Source organism: Microcebus murinus, chromosome 7 (genome assembly GCF_040939455.1).
Source record: "Microcebus murinus isolate Inina chromosome 7, M.murinus_Inina_mat1.0, whole genome shotgun sequence".
In the NCBI taxonomy this organism is placed as follows: Eukaryota; Metazoa; Chordata; class Mammalia; order Primates; family Cheirogaleidae; genus Microcebus; species Microcebus murinus.
Genome location: NC_134110.1, coordinates 66,647,535 through 66,675,270, shown reverse-complemented (window position 1 = coordinate 66,675,270; position 27,736 = coordinate 66,647,535). Strand labels below are relative to the sequence as shown.

At 37.4% G+C, this 27,736-nt stretch overlaps 2 protein-coding genes across 3 annotated transcripts in view; one reads left to right on the top strand and one right to left on the bottom strand.

Annotated features, from left to right (window-relative positions):
* Window positions 1-15,694, top strand: part of INTS8 (integrator complex subunit 8) — a 53,140-nt gene extending 37,446 nt beyond the window's left edge. Inside the window, exons 17-27 of one of the 2 annotated variants that reach the window (XM_076005153.1) lie at window positions 1,597-1,781; window positions 2,581-2,614; window positions 3,309-3,365; window positions 3,453-3,514; window positions 6,938-7,056; window positions 8,150-8,253; window positions 9,289-9,339; window positions 10,840-10,913; window positions 10,994-11,058; window positions 11,220-11,263; window positions 15,506-15,694. In XM_076005153.1, coding sequence (XP_075861268.1) covers window positions 1,597-1,781; window positions 2,581-2,614; window positions 3,309-3,365; window positions 3,453-3,514; window positions 6,938-7,056; window positions 8,150-8,253; window positions 9,289-9,339; window positions 10,840-10,913; window positions 10,994-11,058; window positions 11,220-11,263; window positions 15,506-15,622 — 912 coding nt within the window. In that variant the 3' untranslated portion in view covers window positions 15,623-15,694. The other variant, XM_076005152.1, reaches the window with a different exon arrangement.
* CCNE2 (cyclin E2) lies at window positions 15,631-27,297 on the bottom strand. The gene is made up of 12 exons (XM_012772834.3): window positions 27,225-27,297; window positions 26,247-26,286; window positions 26,061-26,157; window positions 25,925-25,978; window positions 24,828-24,979; window positions 23,752-23,887; window positions 21,445-21,591; window positions 20,701-20,796; window positions 20,305-20,439; window positions 18,452-18,563; window positions 17,420-17,577; window positions 15,631-17,037 (listed from the first exon to the last, which is right to left on the bottom strand). Exons 2-12 carry the CDS (start codon window positions 26,258-26,260, stop codon window positions 16,924-16,926), a joined length of 1,215 nt encoding a protein of 404 aa, XP_012628288.1. The 5' UTR covers window positions 26,261-26,286; window positions 27,225-27,297; the 3' UTR covers window positions 15,631-16,923.
* Between the last annotated feature and the right edge of the window lie 439 nt (window positions 27,298-27,736).

Here is a 27,736-nt window from a genome sequence, read left to right as displayed (position 1 = left end):
AGTCACAAAAGTTTTTATTGTCATTCTTACTATCTTTTTCTGCAACCAAACTATTGTTAACTTTCTTAGGTGTGTAATCATGGAGTTGTGGTTGTATAGAAGAATGTCCTTGTTCTTAGAAGATGTATATTAAAATATTGAGGGTTCAAATGACATTCTGTAACTCTAATGTAGTTTAACAAAACTATATATGTATTATAGGCAGATACATAAAGCAAACATGACAGTATTCGCAATGTGTCAGGTATTTATTGAACTATTCCTTTGATTTGTGTGTATGTCTGTGTTTGAAATTTTTCTTAGCAAAATGTGGAGGAAAACAATTTTTATCTTTGTCACAATCCTGCCCCCTTCTTAAAGGAGCCACCTTAAGTGGTGGGGACCTTATAGAAAATTTCGAGGTCCATTTCATTGAGAACTGGGGTTTCCTGATGGACCTGAAATCATCCTTGCCTTGCCTTGTAATTTCTCCCTTCTTAATTCTACCTCTTCATATTAGCAGTAGCTCCGTCCTTAGTTTCTATCAATTTAAAGAAAAATTGCTTTAAGTTTTGTTTTTTATTCTGCCAACTTCAATTTCCTTACTCCCCTTATTTTTTTAATGATTGAAAACGTGTGTTGTGTGTGTGAAACCCAAGCAATATTGTAATCTCACCTCTGGCACAGTTAACATGTGTATGCCTTCCGTTACTTTTTTTTTTGGTAAAGTGGTGTCATATTACTTACACTGAGCAACTTGGGGTTTTTTTTCCACTTAAATCATATGTCTCATTGTCTGGTTTTTGTTGTCATTAGACTAGTTTTTTTTTTTTTCTCTATATATTAGTTGGCCAATTAATTTCTTTCTATTTATAGTAGAGACGGGATCTCGCTCTTGCTCAGGCTGGTTTCGAACCCTTGACCTCGGGTAATCCACCCGCCACGGCCTCCCAGAGTGCTAGGATTACAGGCGAGAGCCACTGCGCCCGACCTAGACTAGTTTTTGTTTGTAGTAGGCTTTAATTGTTCAGATATGATGACTTTTATATGATAGAACTAGAGAATCATCTTTTTCGGATTCAGATCCGTCAGTAAACAGTAAGCTGTGGATTCCTTAGAGGTTGTACTGAATGCACAGCATAACATAACTGTGCTTTGGGTAGTCATAACTATATTTGGATAGTCACCCATTGTTCCTCAGGGTGCCTTAATAATAGAACTATCAGCCAGGCGCCGTGGCTCACACCTGTAATCCTAGCACTCTGGGAGGCCGAGGCGGGCGGATCGTTTGAGCTCAGGAGTTTGAGACCAGCCTGAGCAAGAGCAAGACCCCATCTCTACTAAAAATAGAAAGAAATTAATTGGCCAACTAAAAATATATAGAAAAAATTAGCCAGGCATGGTGGCACATACCTGTAGTCCCAGGTACTCGGAAGGCTGAGGCAGGAGGATTGCCTAAGCCCAGGAGTTAGAGGTTGCTGTGAGCTAGGCTGATGCCATGGCACTCTAGCCCGGGCAACAGAGTGAGACTCTGTCTTTAAAAAAAAAAAAATAGAACTATCATGTGTGACATTACAGATTATCTTTTGTGAATTTTGTTTGTTTTTCATATTATAGCTTGGACAACTTTTAGCAGCTACATGTAAAGAACTTCCAGGTCCTAAAGAAAGTAGACGGACTGCTAAAGACCTCTGGGAAGTTGTTGTTCAGATCTGCAGTGTGTCCAGTCAGCACAAACGCGGAAATGATGGCAGAGTTAGTTTAATAAAGCAGAGGGAATCTACATTAGGTATAATGTATCGGTATGTATTACTATGTTTTTATTAGTTACATTTTTTGAGTTCTTTTGTTTATAGCAGTTGTACTGGTTCAAGGATGTCATTCTGTGTATCATAAAGATGAACAATCTTTTTTTTTTTTTTTTTTTTTTTTGAGACAGAGTCTCGCTTTGTTGCCCAGGCTAGAGTGAGTGCCGTGGCGTCAGCCTAGCTCACAGCAACCTCAATCTCCTGGGCTCCAGCGATCCTTCTGCCTCAGCCTCCCGAGTAGCTGGGACTACAGGCATGCGCCACCATGCCCAGCTAATTTTTTACATATATATATCAGTTGGCCAATTAATTTCTTTCTATTTATAGTAGAGACGGGGTCTCGCTCTTGCTCAGGCTGGTTTTGAACTCCTGACCTTGAGCAATCCGCCCGCCTCGGCCTCCCAAGAGCTAGGATTACAGGCGTGAGCCACCGCGTCCGGCCAAGATGAACAATCTTAAGAATTCTGTGAGGCTTGTCTCTGATGGATCTGTCTGCCATGGCCACCTTTGGAAATACTTTCCGTTTCTAAGTTATTTTAGGAGACTGTTAATCGTTTAACATCAACTATAATTCAAAATCAGTGTTTTAATGTTGGATAGTATTACAGACTTCACATGTGATTAAAAGTGGGAAAAATGTTATTATGTTAGTATGACAATAGAATATTATACTCCTTTTCATACTTGCAGAATTAGAACATCAGGGATAAACCTTCATCTATAATTTACTTTCTTGATTTTATTTTTAATTTCTGATATTAAATGTGTATTCAAAAATTTTTGTGTTTTGTAGGAGTGAACTGCTTTCTTTTATCAAAAAATTACGAGTAAGTTTTATTTAAAATTATTCTAATTAGTATTGCTGATTTTTGTTGAATATGACTAAATCTTGAGTGCCTCAAAAGTTGATTAAATTATCAGAGGGACCTGTTAATGTGCTTATCTTCAGTGATTATTATTGTGGGGAGGGGGAACAATCTGAATGGAGAAGTTTATTTTGCATTTACCTTACCATGGTTTAGTAAACATGAGCCAGGTGTTTTTTAAATTGTAAGGAAGTTTTCATAATAGGGCTAATGTATGAAGCCTAGCTTTAATTTTTCCTTAGTAGGATTAATGTCATATTTATTTATTGGACTTACTTAACCTAGGTTTCATCCTTTAAATATTAAGGAATAAAAAGTCAAAATTTTTTGGAGGTAGCTGGAAGTACTAATTGAAAGAGATCTAGTTACTCAATTTCAAATCATGTGACAAGTTGAGCTTTGGAGATAGCATAAGCCAGAAATCTAAATATGGTAATTTTTATGTAAATTGTGTGCTGAGATTTATTTTTCATGAGATTAAAAGTGAAGTTGATCTTTAGTATGCTCTAAACTAAAGCAGATGCTAAATTTTAAAAAGGTAAGGATCTTTTGAAAGAAAATACTTGGTGTCTTTGAGGTTGCTAGGAGAAATGTTAAAAAATATATATATATAATGTATATACACACTAAGGATTCTGTGTTTTCTTTCTCATAGGAACCATTGGTTTTGAGTATTATTTTGTCACTCTTTGTGAAACTTCACAATGTTCGGGTCAGTATTTCATAATTTCACTCATAGTATTTAAAAAATATTTGAAAGAAATTTCTTTTTAAATCATACTTTTCTTTTTTTTTTAAGGAGGACATTGTGAATGATATTACAGCTGAACACATATCTATCTGGCCATCTTCCATTCCCAAGTAGGTAGTAGTATAACTTACATTTATTAGTTATGTATTTAGAAATCATCCTGACTAGGATAGATACCCTTAGATAATTTGATTAAAAGGCCACAAATCTACTTTGGGTTTCTCTGTCACAGTAGTTATCTTCCTAAAAATTATGAATAAGGCATAACTCTTTTTTTTTTTTTTTTTTTGAGACAGAGTCTCACTTTGTTGTCCAGGCTAGAGTGAGTGCCGTGGCGTCAGCCTAGCTCACAGCAACCTCAAACTCCTGGGCTCGAGTGATCCTTCTGCCTCAGCCTCCCGAGTAGCTGGGACTACAGGCATGCGCCACTATGCCCGGCTAATTTTTTTTTTTTTTTTTTTTATATATATATCAGTTGGCCAATTAATTTCTTTCTGTTTATAGTAGAGACAGCGTCTCGCTCTTGCTCAGGCTGGTTTTGAACTCCTGACCTTGAGCAATCCGCCCGCCTCGGCCTCCCAAGAGCTAGGATTACAGGTGTGAGCCACAGCGCCCGGCCATAACTCTTTTTTTTGAGACAGAGTTTCACTTTGTTGCCCAGGCTAGAGTGAGTGCTGTGGCATCAGCCTAGCTCACAGCAACCTCAAACTCCTGGGCTCAAACAATCCTACTATCTCAGTCTCCTGAGTAGCAGGGACTAGGCATGCGCCACCATGCCCTGCTAATTTTTTCTATATAAGTTGGCCAATTAATTTCTTTCTATTTATACTAGAGACGGGGTCTTGCTCTTGCTCAGGCTGGTTTCGAATTCCTGACCTCAAGTAATCCGCCCGCCTTGGCCTCCCAGAGTGCTAGGATTACAGGCGTGAGCCACCACACACTGCCCTTTTTGACAAGGTCTCTATTGCCTGGGCTAGAGTGCAGTGGCAGCATCATAGCTCACAGCAACCTCAAACTCCTGGGCCCAGGCAATCCTACTGCCTCTGCCTCCCAAGTAGCTGGTACTACAAGTGTGTGCCACCATGGCTGGCTCATTTTTTAATATTTTGCAGAGATGAGGTCTTGCTATCTTGCCCAGGCTGGTCTTGAACTCCTAGGTTCAAGCAGTCCTCCTGCTTGGCCCTCCCAAAATGCTAGGATTACAGGTATGAGCCACTGTGTCTGGCTGTTAAGTGTTAAGTAGGAACTAAAGTATGTGAGCCCTAGAGAGAACAGAAGATCTAAGTGGTCCCAATTACTTGTCACTAAGTAGAATTCAGAAACTGAGGCTAATGAAAGAATGACTTTCTGGCTGGGCATGGTGGTGTGCATGTATAGTCCCACCTACTCAAGGAGATTAAGGCAGGAGGATCACTTGAGTGAAACTCCTAAACCTAGGAGTTTAAGTCTAGCCTGGGCAACAGAGTGACATCCCATCTCTTGGAAAAAATGACTATCAGCTTTCCAGTATCTTCTCTTTTATAAATATCTATTGGAATATTTGTATCTGGTTTTTTGTAATTCCTTGTAGGTCTCTTATAATACTGCAATTATCAAAGGTTTATAAAAGTTTTTCCTTCCTCCCAGTCTTCCTACTTTGTGTTTAAAGGGCAGGTTCAGGCTTTATTTTATTGCTCTTAAGTGGCATTTTTGAAGAAAATGAAAAGAAAAGCTTTTAATGGGTAGGCAGTCAGATAATAGAATATTAATCAGAGTAAATAATTTGCTTCCGCCTCAGTCTTAGAGATTGGAAGCAGCTCTGTGTCTCATGTGGGTATTTGGAGGGTCAAAGTGTGTGGGTGACCTTGCCCTCCACTTACTGAGGCTTGCTTCCCAAAGGAGCACCATGCTTCATGAAGCAAATGTGCATGCTCCACAACATTTTAAATGCAGGTTCCATCATAATGTGTTTCTAATTTTTATATAAAGTTTATTATATTAGATAGCAATCTAAGAATCGGGTATAGACAATTTTGCCATTTCAATTGGTGATTTCAGCAGTTGTATTTGTTACCTCTTTGGCCTAAATGTAGAGTGTAATGATTGATTTCCAGTGTGTTTTTATAAATGAGCCAAAAGAATGGTTTACTATAGGGGCTCTGAGCCAGCCTCGAAGGGTTTGAGTCCCAGCCACTTACCAGGTATATGACCTTGGATAAGTTGCTTTCTGTGCCATGTTCCTTGTTTCTAAAATGGGTTTAAAAGTAGTAGTACCTTCCTCAGAATTGTGAAGGTTAATAAGTTAATACATTTTCTAAGCTAGATATTTAAAATAAGGACTGGTATGTAGTAGACTTAACTATTATCTTCATGATAAAAATACTTTAAATTGACCCAGAGAAAATAAAATGTGGCTAAATATTTGACCAGAAAACGTAAAAGCAAGAGTCTTAATTGATTCTTAGGGTAGTATTCTAAGAACAGTGAAAATGATGTTGTTTTAAGTATTACTATTTTGAAGCCAGCTGTTTGATATATAGATAGAATTCTTAGACTTGTAACATTCTGCAAATGTCTATAAAATATAATCATAAACCAATTTAACGCATTCAGTTGTAAGTAAATAATTGGGTACTTGCTAATAATCCTACAATTCCTTTCCCACTGTTCTGGGCACAGTCGTTAGTTCTGGTAAAATCTAACCCCCAGGGCAGCAGAAGTACTTTGTCCAAATTCACCTTGTCAATGGTAGAGAGACTTGAATCTTGTGTGTCTCTGAATCGGAGCCTGTGTACTCTACCACTGTTTTACTGCTTCAAGGAGGTAGGAGCTGTGTTTTTTGGGTGCTGCCCTGGCTTTTATTCTCACAATTTCATCTTCTAATTCTTTATCTTTAGACTTCCACATTTAACCAGGCTCAGAGCCACTGGCCTTATTCCCTACCCTTTTCTTGACCCTGTAGCTGCTGAGTGCACTGGTGTGGTATGCTGCTACATCTAGCCCCACACCCCTTCAGGGCCAGTGAAATGTCTAATCCTGGGGAGTCAGTTACTCCTGCAAGAAGCTAGAAGGTAGATGTAAGGCCACATAGCAGTATTGTTAGTGTTTGAGCCCTTGTTTTTAGTGGCCTCTACCAGAAAACAGAACTTAAAAATCATTTGGGCAAATCTTATTAGTCTGTCTCTTTCCTTTTGTTGCCTGTAAATTGTGCTAAAAGCAGAAATAAAGTATTTTATCTTAACACTTTTATATGCTTTAAACATTTGTAGAAGATGTAAAGGTACTTTTTCTGTGGTCTAGTCTACCTTTAGTATTTTGTAAAAAACGAAACAAAAATCAGATTGTTTTCAACCCTTATAAAAACTTGTCTTATCACACATTCTCAGACTTAGTCATTTTGATAGTTCTTATATATTTATTCCTAAGTAATAATTATCATTGTATTGATGTTCACTTAAATTTTGGCTGAATCTTTTTGTTTTTAATAAATATATGTATGGACGTTGAAGTTGACTTTTAAAAATCAAGATTAATGTTAAGTGTCCTTCCTTTAGCCTCCAGTCTGTGGACTTTGAAGCTGTGGCAATCACAGTGAAGGAGCTAGTTCGGTATACACTAAGTATAAATCCAAACAACCATTCCTGGTTAATTATTCAGGCAGACATTTATTTTGGTAAGTGAGATGTTTGGTTGCTATTAAATATATTACACATTTTATTACAGTACTCTATTAAACTGTATTAAGTTTTGTCCTTGAGATTTGCTCTTCTTCCTTGGTAAAATTAAGACAGTAAAACTATAATTGTCTTACACGTTTTTGGTATAGAACCTTTGGTTCAGATGTTTTTAATTTTATGTTGGCTACCTTTTTTGTTTTTTTCAAATAGTGAATAATTTTTCATCTAATAAATTAGTAAAACATTCTTAAGGAATAAGAGTAGGTTTTGTTTGCAAAGTTACTATTTAAAGATTTTAAAATCTCTCCAGGTACTCTTAATAATTATTTGTATTCTTAGAGATAGATTTCTGATCTCCTCCCCCCACTTCCCCTTCCCCCATGTGTCATAGGATTTCTCAACTTGATATGAAATTTTCAGTATTTCTATTACTATGCAGATTAAATAAGATTTCTGACTGGTATCATTTTAGGATCAGGTTTTTAGGAGTTGATTTTTTTTAAAGGGAAACTTCAAATAAAGGTAGGAGGAATAGTGTAATGAACCCCAGTGTATCTACTACCTAGCGTTAATGAATTAACCCACAGCCAATCTTGTTTCATCTGTACCCTTACCTATATCGTTTCACTCTCCTCCAGATTGTTTTGAAACAAATGCCAATTTTAATGCTTATTTTCACCCCTGCCCCTCCAAAGAATTTATCAAGTTCTTAATATCTATTTGCAGAATAGATATACTGATTCTGAACTACCTCAGAAAATTAGGATGTTTCCAGTTTGGACATTTGGGAAATAAATACCTCTAAATACTAAATTCTATACTAGTAAATTTTGTGAGTAATCTGAGCTAAGATTTTGGCTAATCAGTTATAGAAGGCAGAGAATCTATCATATCTTCAATGTGGTTTAAAAAAAATACAGGCAGTATTTCTCAGTGTTGTCCTGAATAAGTATAAAATTTTATCCCTATGGTTTGAATTTTCTTTTGTCAGCTCATGAAGTTATACCTGACTCTTCACAAAAGAGGCCCTGTTTTTTCAACTGTTACATCTAATGATACATAATGCTTTATCTCTGTTTTCTACTTCAGCAACAAATCAGTATTCGGCAGCTCTTCACTACTACCTCCAGGCAGGAGCTGTGTGTTCTGATTTCTTTAATAAGGCTGTACCCCCTGATGTGTATACAGACCAGGTAAATTGCTCTCATAGGCTTGCTTGTTTCTTGCTTACCTGTATGTGTTCTTCCTGGGCCCTCTTTTGGCTGAACTTACTCATTTACATTTATGCAATGATAACACCCAAGTTCATGGCTCTAGACCAGATTGCTGTCCCTATTTTCAATGTCCCTATTTCCAGTGATTTCCCCAAAACACCTCAGATTCTACCTGTCCGAAACTGATTTCAGTATCTTACTTTACCATAAAGTAATGAACTTCTAATACTCCTAATAAACTCACCTGCCCTTCTAAAAAAATCTCAAAATTCCAAAATACCCATACGTAACCATTTGAGTTGTCTAAGTCCAAATCCTGAGCATCATCTTTGGCTCTTTTCCCCACCAACATCTATGTAGCTCTTAAATCATGGATTTTATCTCCTAAATCTCCAATTCTTTTTTTCTAATTTTTTGGCATATATTTATGGCATACAAAGTGATGTTTTGATAGATAGATACATAGTGAAATGATTATTACAGTCAAACACAACCATCACCTTCCATACTTACCCATTTTTGGTGATAAGAGCACCTAAAATCTACTCTAAGCAAATTTTTAGTATATAATACAGTATTATAAACTGTAGTCCTCATGCTATATATTAGAGTTCTAGACTTATTCTACCTAATTGCAAATTTGTGCCCTTTGATCTACTTCTCCCCAATTTCTTCCCCCTCCAATGGCCCTGGTATCAAATTTTATTCATTTTCTTTTGATATGCATTGTTATTTCCTCTGATTTAGGCTACCAGTATCATAACTTTAACAAATGTCATTTTTTAAATACTTAGAATAAATGGCTCTTGAAATAAGATTTCAAATTGAGTGGGTTTTTAAAATTTATTTTGTATAGCACTTTTAGGTTCATGGCAACATTGAGTGGAAAGTACAGAGTTCCCATATCCCTCCCCACCAGCTTCCCGCTCTGTGGACATTCTGTACCAGAGTGGTTCATTTGTTACAATCAGTGTTAACTAGTTTTTGAAAATAATCAGAATTTTGTTCTCGTAGGTAATAAAACGAATGATAAAATGTTGTTCTTTGCTGAATTGCCACACACAGGTTAGTTTATATTATGCTGTTGGTTTATTTTCATATATATTTGAGTTTATAATATATAAAGTGTTAGATTGGAAAGTAGCTTTTATTTTCCATATCAAAGTTATTTAAGTTTATAGTGTTTAAGAGTTTGGCATATTCTTTAAATTCTTCTTGGTAGTTTATAGGGGTTCAACTAAAATGAAAGTATGAATTAGAAAACATTGACCTTTAAATCTCCTAAATGGAAAAAAGTATTTTCAAGTATTTTTTTTTAATATTTAAGATTAGATATGTACACTAGTCATCAGGGAAATGCAAATCAAAACCACAATGAGATACCACTTCATGCCCAGTAGGATGGCTGTAATCAAAGGAAATCTAATAAGTGTTGGTGAGGATATAGAAAATCCTCATATGTTGCTGGGAGGAATATAAAATTGTGCAGCCTTGGGAAAATAGTTTGGCAGTTCCTCAAAAAGCTAAACGTAGAAATTACCATATGACTCAGCAATTCCATTCCTAGATATATACCCAAGAGAATTGAAATCATATGTCCGCAGAAAAAGTTGTACATGAATGTTCATAGCAGCATTATAATAGCCAAAAAGTAGAAACAACTCTAATGTCCATCAAATGATGAATGGCCAGATAATATGTGGTCTATCCATACAATGAAATATTATTTAGCCATCAAAAGGAATGAATTACTGACACATACTACAACATGGATAAACTTTAAAAGATTATGCTAAGTGAAAGAAGCTAGACACAGAAGGCCATATATTATATGATTCCATTCATATGAAATGTCCAAAATAGGCAAATCTATAGAGACAGAAAGTAAATTAATGGTTACCAGAGGTTTAAGGAGAGAGGGAGGGAAGAGTGCTAATAGGTATGGGTTTTTTGGGGGGTGTATTGAAAATGTTTTGGAATTAGGTAGTGGCGATGGTTATACAACTTTGTGAATAATACTAAAGACCACTGGATTTTGTACTTTAAAAGGATCATTTTTATGGTATGTGAATTATCAGCAAATATTAAGAATATTTTTTAAAGAGATGAATTTTATGACCTAATTAAAATAGATGTTTTCTATGTTAAGCAGACTGGCAGCCTAAATTTTGCCAAAATGGGCATTAGTACTTGGAGCTGTGAAAGGTTTAATTGCATGTTCTGTATGTCCTTGAATGTCATGACACTTTTGCTTGGCAGTTTTCCATCCCCTTCAGTTTTCTGAACTGGCTGTTTGCCAGCTTCTCATTCAAATAAACAAAAGCTCTAAAAATTTGTGGTTAAGGTCACCAATGAAGACAATATTAGTCAAAGAGACACTTGTGTAAAGGTTTTTGAAATTAAAATGGATGGAATCCATAAATATGAGCTGATGCACTCAGCACGATCTACATGGCTTCTTAAAGTAAAGAATATATTCTTCATACAAGAATAATTAAAGATTACCCTCTTAAAACCAAGCCAGTTGTCACTACATGAAACCATTTTCAATCTTTGTCTATGTAGGTAGCAATTTTATGTCAGTTCCTCAGAGAAATTGACTACAAAACAGCCTTTAAATCACTACAGGAACAAAACAGGTATGAATGATTTTTAAAATAAATTGAGGTGGAAGTTTTTCTGTTTAAGAATGAAGAAGTAACTGAATTCTCTTTTTCAGCCATGATGCTATGGACTCCTACTATGACTACATTTGGGATGTTACCATTTTGGAATACTTGACTTGTATCCTTCCATCAATGCATGTTATGTTAGAATAGTTCACTTCTGTAAATTAGAGAAGTATTTAATATTGTGTCTTTTCCAAATCAAAACTGAAAAACAGTTGAGATTCTCTTATGATATTTAATATTATCAGATTTCTTTTTCTTAACTGATTCATTTAGACCTTCATCATAAAAGAGGAGAAACAGATAAAAGACAAATTGCAGTAAGTTACCTTCTGCTTTTCTTCAGTTTCTAGAATATACTTAGTTTGTAGACTATTAGACAATTGTTATTAACAATTAAGATTTGGACCAGCAACAAAAAAAGATTTTGCATGCTTAGTTACTGCCACAATTTGGTTATCAGTGTTTACTTTTTCTCTGCTCCAAACCTTCAGATGGTTTTTTATCTCACACAAAGTCCTTATGATGGCCACAAGGCTGCATATAACTTGGCCTATAGCTTATCCGTCTGATTTTCCCCCTTGATAACCTCTGTTACACGAGTACCCCTACTGTTCCTTGAACATGCTGACAGCATTCACCACCTTAATGGCCTTTGAAATTTTCTCTTCAAGGGACATCCAACTTCCCTCAGGTCTCTCCTCAGTTGTCACCTTCTTTGTAATCATCCTTTCCTGACCATCTTATAACAATTTCTACTTTTCCCTACAGTAGTAGTAGTCGTCTCATTTCCTGTAAATCTGTAGATTTTTCTCTACAACATTTATCAACTTCTAACATACTATATATTTACTTATTTTTTGTCTATTTCCCTGAGGGTAAGGACTTGGTTTTGTCATACTGGTACCTAGAATGTTGCCTGGCACATAGTAGGTGCCCAGTAGTTACTAAATAAATGAATTAACTATAAAATTTGATTTAGAGGCCAAAACATTTGACATTTTATGGCCATTATTACTTGCCTAACATTTGCAGCGTCTGTATCACCAGATACTTTCTTTGCTCTTTCACTCATGTTAGTAAAAATATATGCTCTTTATTATGTGTCTTTTAAAGGTCTGTACTTTTGGACTAAATTGTACATCCATTGTTTAGAGGAAACAATAACAACAGCACCTTTTTTTTTTTTTTTTTTAACAGCACCTTTTTAAAAAGAAAAAAAAATATGAAGGCCAGTTCCACTTGATTGGAAGCTACTTACTCATTTTAATTTACCTGGGGCTAGAAGTCAATGTTGAAATTTTTCCAGCTTTCTTTTGCTATTCCCAAACCATTTCTGCTTGTATCATTTTTGAAGCCCTTTCTCCTTTCAGGCTTATACCTCCTTACTAGCTCATGTAACCTCCTAGTTATTCTGCTACATGTATCAAGAGACATGTAATGAACTTACCTATCACAGCTTTACAGGTCTTTGCCAGCCTTAGTTCCATTGTCATCTTACTCTGTGCAAGCCACCCACACCCAAAGCTGCCATGTCTTATTGTCAGCCAAAGTTGTTTTACATACAATCTTATCCTGTAACCTACTCTTTGCCAATAACTTATTCTTCTCTGACTTGACTTCTAGTAATCAACAAGGTATTTGAGTTTGTGACCAGTTTTTTTTTCTGTCAGCCCAATTCCATTTTCCTTATTTTAAACTTCTGTTAAGCCCCGAGTCCTCTATCTTTTCCATTCTCAGTAACTTCTGTGCCTCTTATGTGCTTGGGATACACCAGAAAAAAGACTAAACAGCTCCTGTCCCCATAGATGTTATAGTCTTGGGAATGGCAGTTCTATGAGTGCCAGCTTCAAATTCCTGTTTCAAGTCCCTGCTTTCCACCTTTAAAATAATCTATAGCTGTACTTACTGTTAAACCCACTCTGCTAGTCAGTAAAAGATATTATACTACTCCTGAAGGCAAATTTTTATGCTTTTGATTTTTGTCCCGTCAGGGACCTTTTAATGAATTCTCTCCACGTATATTGTCAACCTTTCCCATAGTCTATAAACTGTTTCAGCCTAACTTTTCTTTTTTTTTTTTTTGAGAAAGAGTCTCGCTTTGTTGCCCAGGCTAGAGTGAGTGCCATGGCGTCAGTCTAGCTCACAGCAACCTCAAACTCCTGGGCTCAAGCAATCCTGCTGCCTCAGCCTCCTAAGTAGCTGAGACTACAGGCATGCACCACCATGCCTTGCTAATTTTTTCTATGTATTTTTAGTTGTCCAATTAATTTCTTACTACTTATAGTAGAGACGGGGTCTCGCTCTTGCTCAGGCTGGTTTCGAACTCCTGACCTCAAGCAATCCACCTGCCTCAGCCTCCCAGAGTGCTGGGATTACAGGCGTGAGCCACCGCGCCTGGCCTAGCCTAATTTTTCTTGATTGTGTCGTTACCTCTCTGCCCAGTTTGAAGCTCTTCAGCCCAGTGCACTTTGACTTCTGCCATCATCACTCTTAACTGTTCTCTCAAGGGTCACCAAATGCCAAACCCAGTGGATACTTTTCGTCCTTTTCCTACTGTTAACATCTCCTTCCTTCTTGAGATACTCCTTTGGCTTCCCTGTCACTTTATTTTTCCCTGACTATTCTTCCTTGTATCTCCCTCTGCCCACTCCTTAAACTTGGTTTTCACAGAAAATTGGTCTTTGGGTTATTTTCTGATCACCCTACAGTCTTCCTAGGTAATCTCATCCACTCATGGTTTGACTAATACCCACTTGGGATATATTATTTCTCTCAAATATCTGGCTCCTATTCTTCTGTCTCACTCTTTGGGCTTTTATAGCCAGTTGTCTTTGGGCTGCCTTGTTTGTTTGAAACAACTCTAGTTATACCTACTACAAGCCTTTGCCACATGCATTTCTTTATATTGAAATGGCATCACCCAGCAATTTCTCCTATTCCTTAACCTCCCATACTGATAATCATTTCTGAATAGTCATATCTCCTTTCAAGCTATATATCAGAGTAGTCGTGTTCTAATTTTTTTAATCTAAAAGTATATTCTAAGGTCCTAAACTATATAAATACTCTATAGCAGAAAACTAGTATGTATATTTAGTAGTAGGTTGAGGTACTTCTTTCTAATCATGAAAAGTTGAGCTACTATATGCTTTTTTTTTTTTTTTTTTTTTTTGAGACCAGAGTCTCACTGTGTTGCCTGGGCTAGAGTGCCATGGCGTCAGCCTAGCTCACAGCAACCTCAAACTCCTGGACTCGAGCAATCCTTCTGCCTCAGCCTCCCAAGTAGCTGGGACTATAGGCACGCACCACCATGCCCGGCTAATATTTTCTATATATTTTTAGTTGGCCAATTAATTTCTTTCTATTTTTTAGTAGAGATGGGGTCTCACTCTTGCTCAGTCTGGTTTTGAACTCCTGACCTTAAGCGATCCACCCACCTCACCGTGCCGGCCTACTATATGCTACTACAGTGCTGAGCAACTAGCTATTTTTGTACACTAAAAAAGTGACGCCCAGAAACATAAATTATGATTTTTTTAAAACTAATATGTAGGAGCCTTAACTCTAAAAAAAGGTGCCATGTGTCAAATTACCATGTAGAGTTTGCTTACTGATGTTTTCAAATAAATTTACATGTGATAAAATGTCACCAAAGATAATTCCATAAACTGTGCTACAGCAATCAGTCTTTTCTGTAAGAGTGGCTCTAGTCATGCTAATTAGATAATAAGGAGCTGTAGGTCAGTTAAAGGTTACTAGGAACTTTTTATCCTGTATATTCCCACCAGGAAATAGTTCTTAGCTGTAATTTGGTTCCTACCTACAATTTGGTTCCTGCTCTCTGCTCTTGGCCATTTCTTTGCCACCTGTTTACCCTCCACCAGACCTGACACTCCTACTTTGGCCTAAGTGAGAAGCAAAGGAAACATGCTGATGTGAGAAGGAAAAGATGGGGGTGGGGTGGGGACAGAGTGAGAATGTGCCAATCATGCTCCTTTCCAAGTCAAGACAATTACCTGGGGAAGTAAGAAGACAAAGACTTACCTTTGAGTAAAATTGGAGGTCTGATTAACATCTAGCACTGGCATTCTAATTTGTAAATTGAATGTGCTGTGGCCTAAGGTCATTTTAGGACTTTCCATTACCAAGACAAGCAGAAAAATCAAGGATCTTGGTAAACTTCAATGTACACATATTACCACTGCTCTTGTGCAAATGCAGATTTTGATTCTCTGGACCTGGGTGGGGCCTGCATTTCTGACAAGGTTTCAATTGATGCTAATGTTGATGGTTCTTTGGCCACATTTTGAGTAGTAAGGTGTGAGCAAGGCAAGATTATCCCATTAAATAAATTTTAAATGGATTTTGAAAGATAAAAAAAAGTGGCTGTAGTTGATTTTTACACATTAATTTTTCCCACAACTCTTGGGGTTTTACAATTAGAGCTTCAGTTAATCATTAAAACTATCATTATTATCATATAGGTAGCTTTATGTTCTATATACCAGCAAGACTTAATTTTTGACCAGATCTCTAATATTGCTTTTTTGTTTTGGAAGATCAAAGCTATCGGCCAGACAGAATTGAACGCAAGCAACCCAGAAGAAGTGTTACAGCTGGCAGCGCAGCGAAGGAAAAAAAAGTTTCTCCAAGCAATGGCAAAACTTTACTTTTAAGCAGTTAGTTAAAATTTTTTAACTTTTATTTTTTAAACAATGGGCTAAAAATAAACAGTATTAAAAGATTAAGTTTATATAATACATATATACACATTTAGTGGTGTTTTCTTTTCAGACAAAATACTGAAATTAGTTTAAAAACAAAAACTATACAGAAGACTTCATAACAATAGCTTAAATTTATAATTTCTTCAAAGGGAGAAGAGATTCACATGTCTGACAACAAAAATTTGTTTTCTAATTAAATCTATCTACTTTGAGGCTGAAATTTATTTTAAAAGCTAATTTAAAATATATATGTAGAAGTAGCTAGTCTATATACAGCAAGTTTTTTTTTTTTAATAAATAGATTTTTCTAGGAGTCAGTATACATTTAATACTCTTCTGCCTTAAGAAAATAGAAGTTTAGGCCAAGTGTTAAGCTTTGTCACTTTGACACTGTCTAAAACAGTTTTGCAAACTTAAATAAAGCCTTAGTCACACTAAAAAAAAAGTCCTTAGGGATATCTTAGAGTAATAAAGTGACTTTCTCATAAATAATTAGAAAGGGTACTTAAGGTTTTCACCAAAATTGTGACATACAACAATGTTATTATAAAGCAACCTATGTGTCAAAGCCCCAAGTAGGAGCCACAGCATTTATCTTGTTTATTATTTCTTTGGTACTCTCATTGTTTAGAGCACAGGTTAAACACCATGTTCATCTAAGCCTTACTGGTTACAAAAATGTATTATGGCAAGGCAAATAAACTAGTTAGAAAACAGATTAAATTTCACCATTTGTAGAAATTCAAGTTTTATAATAGCTTGCTATAGCAACTATCAATAAATTAGTCACCTTATTACAAAACTAAACCTTTGTAAACAAGTTTAAATTTTATTTGCAAGAACCAAATTGCACTAGTCAAGAGTGTAGGAATTTTGAGAATCTAAAAGGTAGATTCAAGGTATATATCACTTAATGTACCCTTTAATGATAAAATTCCTAGTTTATCAAGATAAACATAATAACACTGGATCTTAAAAAAGGTTGCTATGGCTGGCTTCTCTCCAGTAACCTTGGGAATGAAGTCATCTTTGTAAACAAGTCCTGCTGTTTCTTTAACAGCTAACAGACAATTCAATTTCTTCCTTAGTGCCAATTTTTAAAGTTTTTTCATCAAAGAATGGCAGTGTAACTTCTGAATTGGCCAGGACAAATCACAGCACTATCTTCTTGTAAAACTTTAGTAGTTTGGTTTTATCAAATACTATCCAGTACTTGGTGAATTCCAACTTATTTGGGTTGGTTAACTTCTTTAGAGTTTTCCTGGTGGTTTTTCAGTGCTCTTCGGTGGTGTCATAATGCCTCCATTGCACACTGGTGACAACTGTCCCCTTTTTCTGAAGGTGTTTATGTAATGTACTTCATCCTATACATGTGAAGAAATCATGCATTGATAGTCAGACCTTGGTATACTTATTTGAGACCATTCAGGCTTAATATATAGTGTCTTTATGTCTTTGAAAATGAAAATAGTCATTCTAAGGTTCAACAATTTGAACTACCTATAACATGTTTTTTATATATTTTAATCCTTATCTAGACTATTGGCACTGATCTTGATACTCTTTACAAATATTGCTTTGACTTCAAAGCAGTATTACTAACTTTACTACATTTTGGAATCAGTGTGCTCATTAGAACTTCCTTTCCCCCTACCATCTTATGTAACTGCCTGAAGTAGTATTCTATAGTATCCTATCAGTTTCAGTGACTTAATAGATATAGATAGCAAGACCAAAAAAACATACCAGCATAGCCAAATAATTTGTATGTGTCTGGATATTATGTCTGTCTTCCATAGGAATCTTCTTAAAAGTCTTCAGCTTCACTGGACTAGTGCTTTTTACTATAGTGACAAAAGGCACCATCCAATCTACACACTCTGAAATGTTGTCCCACTCCAAACCTAGATAGAAGGAAAAAGTTGGAAAAATGTGAAGGTTGTACATCAGAAACTATCTTATGTGTGCCTAATATACTTGTTCCTGCTTTTAAATTTTGAGCTAGTTCTAAAACTCATTTTAAAAAGAAACCAAAAAATCCAAATCAACAAGTTTAACAAGTCAAAACAGATTACCATTTTCAAATTGTGTTTATACCATGACTATTGAAGGGGAAAAAGACTTCAGACTTCTTAACCAGTACCGTCTACATATAAAGTTGAAATTGTCAAATCTCCAAAAACTCTTAAAGCAGAACTGTAATCATGGTGATACACTCCAAATGGATTTAAATTCCATTTGGTCTTATTGTTTGTAGCTATACATTGAGGACTGGAAAGTACTTCTAATAGGAAGGTAATCACTAAACTGGTGAATTTTTTTTTTTTTTTGAGACAGAGTCTCACTTTATTGCCCAGGCTAGAGTGAGTGCCGTAGCGTCAGTCTAGCTCACAGCAACCTCAAACTCCTGGGCTCAAGCAATCCTCCTGCCTCAGCCTCCCAAGTAGCTGGGACTACAGGCATGCGCCACCATGCCCGGCTAATTTTTTTTTTTTTTTGTATATATATATTAGTTGGCCAATTAATTTCTTTCTATTTATAGTAGAGACGGGGTCTCACTCTTGCTCAGGCTGGTTTCGAACTCCTGACCTCGAGCAATCCGCCCGCCTCGGCCTCCCAGAGAGCTAGGATTACAGGCGTGAGCCACCGCGCCCGGCCAACTGGTGAATTTTTTTCTGCTTAAGTTTTAAATTCATGTTGAACAGGATGTTACAGTTTGTAGATTACAGTCCCATTAGAAGTTGAGAACAGGTAAGACGACAAAATATAGAGTCTTACCTGAGGCTTTCTTAACCACTTCAATGGAAGTAAAATGGCACAAGGCAGCAGCAGCCAGTATTCTGTACTGGAACTCTAATGAATCAATGGCTAGAACACACAGATCTAAAAGCTAGCAAAGGAAAAACAAAAGTACGAGTAATTTAGGAAAAGGATGAATACTACATGTCTCTTGCTAAAACTTTAGGGATCCAACGATGAATAAGCCACCAACCCGAAAGAAGTAAAATTGTGGGATTGTATGTCAGGGAGTAACGGCACAAAGAAAGGATTATTGTGATGCAGTGTGATATAAATTAGCAGGAAGGACACCTAATCCAGATCGGAAAAGACAGTGAAAGCTTCTGATGCCTTAAATGAGTCTTAAAAGATAAGGTAGCCAGGAATATTAGAAGGTAAAGAATGTTCTAGGTATAGGAACATTACTTGAAACTGAAGTAGTTCCCAGTAGTTCAGAACTTCTAAGGTGAAAAATATGAAATAAGCAAGGAGTACCTTTCCTTTATTTCTTATGCAAGCAAAGGGGGCGGGGAGATAGGTGGCTAGAGAGAGGCAGTCTAGACTGGATCACAAAGGGTCTTTAAGAAGTCAGAACTTCATAGGCTGATTACTGAAACCACTGGAAGATTTTAAATCAGGAAAGTTACAATTTAAGAAAGATAGCTTAGTCTTAAGCAGCTAGGAGGAAACATGTTTATAAACAGGGAAATTAGTTAAGAGGCAGTATAATCCAGGCAGTAAGAGAGCTGAGCAAGTAGCAGTGGAATGGTATTAAAGGGCTAGATTTCAGAGGTTTGAGATGATACCCATATAGCAGAATAAAACTTGTTTGTCCTCATTGGTCTAGAAGGTAGTACTAACAGAATTGGAAGTCAAATATTGCTGTATACCTCTAGAAACTGTTTCTACATTATCAATTTATCAAAAGTTTACCCACTATCAAAAGGGTATGACTGCCTATGACAATCTGGGATGCTAGGAATTCTGACTGATGAACAAGTTAATAAGCCTTTATTAGAAAGTTTTACAAAATGAACCCATTCTAAAATATTTATTGGTTACCCAAAACACAGTTTTTAACCTAGGTGACTTTAATATTCATCCTTAAATGTCACAAAAATTCTTTCTATTCCATAAGTAAGATTTTCACATTCTAACACAGGATAAGAATGTAGATTTTCTTCACTTTTATATATGGCAGATATAGCAGACTTAAAATATTACAAGCAGGCAAGAAAGAATGGGCTCCTCTCTCCTCCTCCAATTAGTTACTTTGTAAAATATTTGTTACATGCTGTCCTAGGAAAGCTTAATTTGAAATTAAGTTTAAAAAAATCTTTAACACCTAGCACTGTGGAAGGCTGAGGCAGGTGGATTGCTCAAGCTCAGGAGTTCAAAACCAGCCTGAGCAAGAGTGAGACCCTATCTCTACTAAAAAAAAAAAAAAGATTACTTGGCCAACTAAAAATATATAGAAAAAATTAGCCGGACATGGTGGCGCACACCTGTAGTCTCAGCTACTTGGAAGGCTGAGACAGAAGGATTGCTTGAGCCCAGGAGTTTGAGGTTGCTGTGAGCTAAGCTGGGCTGACGCCACGGCACTCTAGCCTGGGCAACACAGTGACACTTTCTCAACAGAAAAAGAAAAGTACTCATAAGTTTAAGGACTTTGCTTTCTAGAATTACTAAGCAACATAAACATTAGGGACAGAATTTTATACATCAAAAGTTTTGTTCTAGTCAATTGAGTGAATTCAATACAACTTTGTTGTATAGCCTATTTAAGACTATATATAAACTAAACAAATCTGAAATTAACAACATTAGCATATAGTCAATAAAAATGTCAATACCTGAGCTATTTGAATGAATGTTTCCTGAGAATACTGAGGTAGAAGGACTTTAGGAGCATCTTTAAGAGCATCAACTTGGAGAAAGAGATTTAGCCAGGAGATGATTGTAACAGGACAAAGTTCCCATTTTAAAGCCTGTTAACAAAATTTTAAAATGCCTGTTAATGAATGTAGTTAGTAGAGGCACACATACCACATTATATAGTAGACTTGAGGTTAAGTAAATTCCCCTCCCAGCCATATATAACTGTCAATGTTTTGATGCATTAACCTCTTAGAACTGGATCCTAATACTAAAAAATCTCAGTTTTGACTATTTACATCATAGTGTTTCAGATTTGGTTATAACTACTATGTTACCAAGTTGCAACTAGAAATAAAGGTAATTATTATTACCTTTAATATCATGAGTTCCATCCTTAAGATATCCTCTTCACTGCAAGCACCATCAGTGACGTAAGCAAACTCTTGGAGTTTAGGAGCGTAGATTTCCTTTAAATTGGAATTTTTTTTATTAAGCACAATTGATATTGAGATAAAAGAATTACAGTTGTTCTTGACTTTATGATGGGGCTACATCTCAGTAAACCCATTGTAAATTGAAAATATCATTAGTGGGTTTTCAACTTAACAATATTTTCAACTTATCCAGATGTAACTCCTCATCATGAGTCAAGGAGTGTAATGAATGCGTATCACTTTTGTACCATCAAAAAGTTGAAAAATCCAGGCTGGATAAATCATTATTCTAACCCACCGTAGCATTTTTTTTCATCTGATTGGCTGTTTAGTTTTCAAAGATCATTCTATGGAATCCAAGCACCATAATTATGTATGTAAAGACAACAGCAATATGTTTTGTTTGGCAGAATGAGTGATGGAACGTTTCACCTACATATAGTAATACTAATCTCAGAATCTAAACCAGAGACTCATAATGGGCTTAGAGTACAGAGGGAACTATGATAATTTATTTTCCATCCCCATCATGATGTTCAGATAGTGTACTAAGGAACAGAACCACTCACCTCTCCTAAGGAGTTAATATAAAAAAGAATAGAATTCTCTGGGATTAATGTGTTGATTAAAATAACAAAAGTTTGGGATAAATATATCCATGGATAAACTTTGTGAACTTACCTCAAGTTTAGAAGCAATGAATAATGAGGTAATTCCAATGAGTTGAAGCATATTTTTATTTATATCCTTTTGTGTCAACATAAATCTATCAAAAAAGTCTTGGGCAAGATAAAATGTTTCCCTATGAAGTGTGTATACTTCACATACCTAGTGAAGAATCAAAACATTTAAATATTATCCTCTGAATTTCTTCAAATTGTAAAGTCATCTCTTAGCATACCAGACTTCAGAATACTTTTAGCCAAACTTTGCTTTTTAGGATACCAAAGTTAAGATAGGAGAGGGAAAAAAATTAACATGTACTAATAGGATAAACAGATCTATTACCATCCTCATTTACACTTATTAGCTTTGTAGCTTTTTTCACATTTTTGCCTCATTTTTTTTTTTATATTTTACTGTACTGGTTAAGAAATTATAGAATACCGAATGAGTAACATTGGTAATAGACAAAACCTATGTCTTATCCCGTCTTTCTGTCTTTAATGGGAATTGCTCTAATGTTTTACTCTTGTCAATAATAAATAGTATCAGTCATTTCCATACTTAAAGGGAAAGCTTTTCAATCTCACAGTAACTCTATAAAGTCAATACCATTATCCTCATTTGGGAGATGAGGAAATAGAAGGACAGAGATGCACGAGTTTCTATTAAACACTTAATGTTACGGAAATATGCTATTCCTAGCTTACTACGTATCTTAAAATCAGGACTGGATGTTGAATTTCAAAAAATGTCTTTTGAATCTAGTGAGATCTTAGGATTTTTCTCATTTTAACTATTAAAATAACAAATAAATAGATTTTCAAATGTTGAACCATCTTTGCATTCCAATACAAAGAATATACTAAGACAAAATAGAGTTTAACACTACTGGATTTATTCTGTTTTTTGCATATAATCATATTTAGGAGAAAATAGGAATAAGTTGGATAGGATAACCACTGGATGAAGAATTTTGGTCTAACATAAAAAGGAAAAAAAAATTAAGTTAATTGTGCCTAAGTTTATTGCATGATCACTAGACACTCAGAAAAAGTCCCAACTACCTAAGTCTGTCTGTCTTTTTTTTTTTTTTGAGACAGAGTCTCACTCAGTTGCCAGGGCTAGAGCGCCGTAGCATCAGCCTAGCTCACAGCAACCTCAAACTCCCGGGCTCAAGCAATCCTTTTGCCTCAGCCTCCCAAGTAGCTGGGACTATAAGCATGTGCCACCATGTCTGGCTAATTTTTTTTCTATATATTTTTAGTTGGCCAATTAATTTCTTTGTATATTTAGTAGAGATGGGGTCTCACCCTTGCTCAGGCTGGTCTCGAACTGCTGACCTTGAGTGATCTGCCCATCTCAGTCTCCCAGCGTGCTAGGATTATAGGCGTGAGCCACCGCACCTGGCCCCAACTACCTAAGTCTTATACCCACACTATTAAAATTCAATTTTTCATTCTACTCAGAATAGGGAACCAGATGACCTGACACAGAAGGACATTTTTTAGTCTTAAAAACTTTTCTGATAGCTTCTGAGATCTGTTCTGCCATCTGCTACTCCACCCAAAAGCCTATTGTATTTCTCCCTTAGAATGCATCATATCATCTCAAAAATGATTTACAAAAGTTGGAAGAAAATCATTTTCACATCAACATAAGTAATCCTTTTGTCAGTAATAATTTTAGAGACTTTAGAATTTTTATCAAAGGGAATGGATCTAAACAAGAGAAAAATCTGGGATAGATCTATAGGGGGCTTCAGGATCACTTTTATTCTTTTAATGGTACAGTGTATTTCTGAAAGGAATAGAAGTACATAATAAAAGGAGGCTACCCAGAACCTGCCTACAGGGCTTAAGGCTCCCAGATATCCAAAGCCTCATTATGGTTTGGGTTAGGACAGAGAAATCAGGATTCCAATTTGATTTTGGTAATGCAGAAAATGACTTCTGGGGACACTGAAGCCTAGTTCTGGTTCTTCTGGTTCTTTACTTTGCATAGCAGAATTCAGAACCTAGTCAACTATACATTTCCCTTCATCTTAAGTATCCTCAACACCTAAAACAGTGCCCAGTAAATAGTAATACCCAAGGATATCAGGAATTCTGAATTGGGTTTGGTTGTATGTAGTGGCTGTGTCCATATGATTTTACTCTTACAGACATTTTCCACCTTGGGTACCATCAACTATAACAAATAACCCAAAAAAGATGGTTTGATGGCAATGGATAATATACCCAGAGGGCACATGGAAAGCAAATCTACATTTAAATATTTTTCCATCATACAGAGACAAAGGAAATGTATATTGCTGGAACATACCTCTAAAAGCCAGTCTAGAAGTATTGACCTCATCTGTGGTTCCAAGTCAGAATGCAGAACTTCAAAATGCTTGTCATGAATATATCTGCTCTCCTTTCTTAACATGTTTAGCCAAACCTCCTTTGAACATCCCCAGCTATGGAAAGGGGGGAGGACATAATTTAAATGGCGTGATCTACATAATATACAAGCTATCTGTTTCACAAAGAATAAATTCAATTTCACACATTGAAATCCAACTTTCAATTAGAACTTGAAAGAAAAAGCTCTTAAATTAGAAAAAAATTTCTACTTTAATTTTTAAAAACCATTCCTTTTGCATAAGAAAGTAGAGACCGGAAAGAATACAGTGAGAACCTGGACTATAATAATCTAAATTGGTAGGTTTCAAAAGATTGCTTTCTTGTCCTACTTACAATTTATAAAGGTTATGTTTAAGAGATAACCATGTTTTTTCAATAACAATACTAAACGTTAAATATTTAAAGCATATGATCACAGTAAAGACAAGTCTCAATCACCTGCAAATAGATCATCTACAGTAGAGTCACCTGTAGTGGGGATAAGGTGGGACAGAGTATGGGAGAAGGGGGATTGATGAATTTAAGTGTCTGATTCCATTAATTTGCTTATTAAAGCCAAACAAATTACTACATGTTTTATATAAGCTGTACCTCTTAATCATATGGGTTAGAAAAAAGTTTAGACCTTATTAAGCATGGTACTAAATAAATAGGGTTGGTACATCAGTTGAAAATGCTGTACATGTTAAAATGCTTTCATCTTGACAATTTAGATAAGTCAAACTCCATTAAAGTAATTCGGTCCTGCTCAGTCTTAACAGCACTCAGCAAGCAAATGAAAATAATCTTATAGGATCAATGTTTTAAATACTCATATCATTTGCAAATAGCACTACTTACAGATAAAATGACACATGCTTAAATATTAGTAAAGAAAGCAATTTTTATGTTTTTCTGTTTTATAGTGAAAGCAAAAGATAACTCAAAATAGTGCCGTGTATTAAATCAGTATAATTTTAATCTTTGATGAAAAATTACTGAAATTTTTCTTACCTTAAATCAGGCAGAGGTGAAGGATTAATAAAAAGGTTTTTAAATCTGTAATTTGTAAATCTGGAGAAATCACTTGTTCCTATTTCTTTGTGAGGTGTTTCAATGATAATGCATGGACTAATTCCCCCAGATAATACAGGTGGCCAACAATTCTGTCATTTAAAAAAAAAAAGAACAAGAAAATCTATTTGTGCAATGGGAAATAAGCTAAGGTTATTAGCTTTTTGTCCTGTATCTTTCATAAATGAAAGCTAATATGTCTAAACAATCTGTAGTTTTAGCTTAACATAGCAGACAATAAAACTAATTTGACAATGACATTTTATAAGCAAGCCTTACAGCTCCCATCAGTCTTTATAAAGAGTAACAGGATCTTTTAGACAACAAAATGCAATTCTAATAATAGAAGACATTAGGAATTGAAGGAAAAGAGCAATAATAAAGTGCATCTATATATAGTCTAAAACACTAACCATTTTAAAGATCATAAAACTGCAGTCCTCTGTATCTGGCAATACAAGGGGCACTTTTTTTTTTTAAATTAAGCCTGCTTTCATACTTTTGAATACTTGAAGGCAAAATCTTAAAATTGGAATCAAGTGGAATCAATTACTTAAAGGATCTTTTCCCCCACAATGCTGGTTTCAAAAGGAATCGCTGTCTCTAAAGTGCTTTCTGTACAACACATAGGAAGAAGAGGTAGTAAGGGCTGAATGCCAGGCTGTCAGTGATCTCACATCCTATTTATGCCCAAGCAGCAGCTATTAGGACCCTCTACTGTAGTCTGAGAGGGAACAAAGAGCAGTATATCGGACAGATTAGGCGGGCCCTGCATGGTGCACCAGGCAGCTAGCTCCAAGAGGGAGGGATTTACAAAAAGGAACCAGCTGCTTCAAGGCACACTACTTACTCTGCAGCTGTAGTAGGATTCAGGCACATATAAAATCACCCAAAGATAAGCACCTTCCTGCTGACCTTTAGAGGCATTAAGTGTCAGAGGAATCTTTTCTACTGTAAAGCGGTAATGTTAAATTCTGTTCTTATTCGTCCTATCCTGCATGTTTCCCCTAAACCCACGCAGCCCAGTCCTGCATTACCCTAATTTCATACTGATGTTTCTTGGTGACCTCCTCTTTTCTTTTTTTGACATCCTGGAAAATAGAAAAGACCATTGGTAAACTAAGGTCCTAGCAAGGAATTTCCTCCCTCCAGCTTTCTTTCTGCTTAAATCACCTGGACTGTTTTCCTCTTCTTGGCCTGGATTATCTGGGCTTCTTGAGGGGAATCCGTCTGGCTGGGCTGGGGCTGCTGCTTAGCTTGTAAACGGCTACTGTGGTGAATTTTGAAAAAGGAAGTCTAATTAGTAAGTCAAAGGCAGCAACTAATTGTGAAACATGGCTCCAAGACAAATAATGTTACCTTCGTCTTGACATTCTCTTCTTTCAGGTGTGTGAAACCTCTGAAGGGGGAGAGGGAAAACCAAAGTCAAGTACATTGTCATTCAAATTCTCCAAGTGCCAACTTAGACGCTGATTCGGAGGTTACAGCCAAGTCCCTCAGAAGGTGGCTTACATGCTGTTTTCTGCACATTAGTTATCTCATAGTAATTAATTTTGGACACATGCCTGCATTGCCTCAACCCAATGTACAGCCGAAACGCGAATGTCTTCTAAAATTTACAAAGCACTCCCAGCACCCTGAACGCGCTGGGAGGCATAGCTCCCCCAAACGGGTTTTTCTGGGTCCTCCACCCTCTCCCCGTGCACCCAGAGTGGGGCTTGGGCAGTGCCTCCACGTCGCCTCTGCAGTCTTGGATGAACCGCGCAGAGAGGGGGTTGTGGAGGCGAAACGCTGTGGAGAAGCCGGTTCCGCGCCAATTTGGAGAGCGGCAGTGGCGGGGAAGCAGGGGGCGGAGGGAACTGAGACTGGTGTCACGTCCTCCAGTCTCCTTTCCCTCCTTCGCGGCCCCAACGGGCCCTGCCCGCCGCTCGGAGGGGCACTGGCACCCCGACTTCAGATGGGGGGCCGGGGAGAAGAAATGGACTTAAAGAAAGGGGGGAATTGGACTGGTCGGGAACTTTGCTCCCGGAGGAAGGGACCCAGACCCCCATCCTCTCTCCTGCGGGTTAGCTCCCCAAATGAGGGTGGTATAGAGACGCCCCTGAAATGAGGGGCTTTTCCGTGGCCTCCCACTTAGGAGCGGCCCTCCATCCCCCGCCGCTCCCCCGTCCCCTGCCAAGGGTCCTGACAGGGACGGAACGCGGGGACCCCTTCCCCCCAGTCGTCTAGTCCTCAGCGCTCCCACCTCTGCTCCCCGAGGCTCCCACCCGCGGTCATGGATCGGCCCGACGGGGCTTTCTTTCCTCCCGCACCCCCCTACACCCAGCACCTCCTCACCGCCAGACCCGCTACTGCTCAGCTCTCAGCTGGCGCCGGCGCCAACCCAATATATAGGCCGGGCCGGGCCCGCCCCGCACGCATGCGCCTCACACTGACACCTCCGGACAGCGCGCTCCCTCTCCCGCGCGCCCGCCCGCGCGCTCGCGCGTCGCGCCTTGCCTTCAGTGCGCGCCGGCCCGCCCGGAGTGGCTGGAGGGTCCGCTCGCCCAGACCTTCGTCCCGCGTCCCTCGCACTTCACTTCATTTGCTTGTGCGGCCCGGCGGCGGTAAGGAGTCTCTCAGAGGCTCCTCCTCTGCGGCCGGACTCCCCCTCGCCCGGCTCCCACATCTCCCGCCAGTTCGCGCCTGCCCCCTCCCACAGCAACTCCCGGATCCCGGGGGTGTCAGGCTACGGCTCAGCCCCGGCGTACAGTCAGGGGAAGGCGACACGGGCAAGCATGGAGTGGCCAGGAAGTTGCCATCTGTGGCGCGCCCTGGCTGTCCCGCCAAGGCCTCAGGGAACCCGGGTC